This window comes from Penaeus monodon, chromosome 15, assembly GCF_015228065.2.
Source record: "Penaeus monodon isolate SGIC_2016 chromosome 15, NSTDA_Pmon_1, whole genome shotgun sequence".
NCBI classification, from domain to species: Eukaryota; Metazoa; Arthropoda; class Malacostraca; order Decapoda; family Penaeidae; genus Penaeus; species Penaeus monodon.
The window spans coordinates 39,113,838-39,115,884 of NC_051400.1; the positions used below are offsets into that span (position 1 = coordinate 39,113,838).

At 45.9% G+C, this 2,047-nt stretch overlaps 1 protein-coding gene across 1 annotated transcript in view; it reads right to left on the minus strand.

The window, feature by feature from the left end:
* Positions 1-2,047, minus strand: part of LOC119582031 (spectrin beta chain, non-erythrocytic 2-like) — a gene marked incomplete at its 5' end in the record, with an annotated part of 75,134 nt that overhangs the window by 34,948 nt on the left and 38,139 nt on the right. The window contains 5 exon segments of the mRNA XM_037930241.1: positions 74-235; positions 369-533; positions 746-952; positions 1,056-1,238; positions 1,384-1,982. Of these exon segments, the coding sequence (XP_037786169.1) occupies positions 74-235; positions 369-533; positions 746-952; positions 1,056-1,238; positions 1,384-1,982 (1,316 nt within the window).

The window sequence follows — 2,047 nt, forward strand, 5'->3', positions numbered from 1 at the left end:
CCTTTAATATCAGAATGAACATTTTAGCATGCCTGGATAAAATTATGGAATATTATTTCCCATATACACCTACCTGATCTCTCCGCTCATTTATGTACTTAGCATCGTAATGTTCAGCAGCAATGAGCTTGTCTGCCATCTCGCTGAACACTCGTAACCTTTCGTCTTGAGCCATCAAGGTGTTCTCGAAATCGTCATGTCGTTTCAGGAGCGCTTCTACGTCATCAAGGGTACTCTGTAAAAGGCACATTGATTCCGTCACCTATCACCCAGTAAAAAAATAACCCATCAAAGTTATATGGAATATAAGCCACCAAAATACGTTCAACTTAATGATCATAACTATCAATATATATCAGTCAACTCACCCCAAGGTCTTTATAGTCAAGGAAGGTCTCATGAGAGCTTGTGGCAGCATCGATCTGATCAGCCTCCCTGTTGAAGAGCTGGAGGTCCATGCACTGCCGCAGCCAGTCGCCTTTCTCCTGCCAACCACGGTGGATTGCTCTTTGCTCCTCTCCAAGCAGAGCCATCTGTAAAAAAAAATATTGTGAGATCGACTGAAGAAATTTGCTATTACTGAACGTGGTTTAGGAAATCAGTGAAACCGTATGTATATTTAACTCAACAAGGATGGAGCCAGGTTTTCGGATAATTAAAAAACAAAAAATCAGATAATGTATACACTATACTATGGACGATACATGATATACTACGTAATAAACGCAGGATTCACAGTACAGACCTTTTCTTTCACTTCACCAAAGTCTGGGTTTCTTTTCAGGAGCTTTTCACCAAGTTGACCAAGCTCATTGAATTCATCCTGATGGGCCCTGATGTCATCCCCAAGGTCTTGGTGACTCTTCAGCAGGTGTTCTGCAGTTGTTACGTCACGTGCTGGCTCGTCGGAGTTCAGGGCATTTTTAACATCGCCCACCCAGTTCAGCAAGCTCTGTAGATGGAGAAAGGTGAATATGTTACATATGCTTCCCAATATACAGCACGATCTGTAATTACTTCCAAGACAAAAGACAGAATTGGGGTAAGCCACACACCTTGGCAGAGTTGAGGAAGATCTGTTGTCCTACAGCTTCTTCCAGACGGTTTCTCCTCTCCAGTGCTTTTCCTTTGAGTTGTCCCCAATACTGCTGAATCTCCTCCTGTCGGTCCTCTACGGCATGCCTCTCGCGGGGGTATGACGCTTTCACTGAATCGGCGAGAAGGTTAACTCGACGCACCTGGGGAGAGGAAAATCGGAGTGATAATGTCTTTATGTCTACTTCCAATTATTGAGACTATTATTTGGCTGAAGACAAAAAAATCTACTTTCAATAGCACCAAAGATACAAAACATTTTTAATGTATTTATTACTGATGGTTTACCTTTTCTTCTACTGGCGCCAGTTCTCTCTCTAACTGGTCGTGCTTCCGCTGAAGAGACTGCACTGTTTTCAAGTCTCTTCCCAGTTCATCCGTGTCTAGTTTCTCCATTTTCTCGACCATCCAGTCCCTGGTCTCGTCGCACGTGCGGTGGAACAGCTCCACGCTCGAGGCGCCCTCCAGACTTCGCTCCTTCTGCTGCTTGAGGCGGTTGAGATGGGCCCACTGGTCCTGGATCTGTTTGTGGCGGTTCTTGATCTTCTCCAGCTGGCTGTGACCCGAGGCCACGAAGTCCTTCACCATCTTGTCGATGATCTCGATCCTGCGACTCGCAGCCGACAGATCTGTCAAGAACTGCTCGAACTTCTTCTTGGCGGCATCGACGGTGTCGCCCTTGTCGTCCATCTTTAGGAGCTTCTCCTTCTCCCTCATCCAAAGCTCAAAGCCTTGGCACTCGCTGAAGAAGGAGTAGAGCTTGATGGATTCCTCCAGGTAGAGGTGACGTTTCTGCGCAAGGTCGCACAGCTGGTTATAAGAGGAGTTGATCAACTGCAGCCGCTTTTCGACCGTCTCCGGCTCCTCTGCTACCTTCTTGCTTCGAGCTGAAAAGACACACAGGACGGAGAAATAACCAAGGGGAACATAACAAACTGATCTAATTACATTC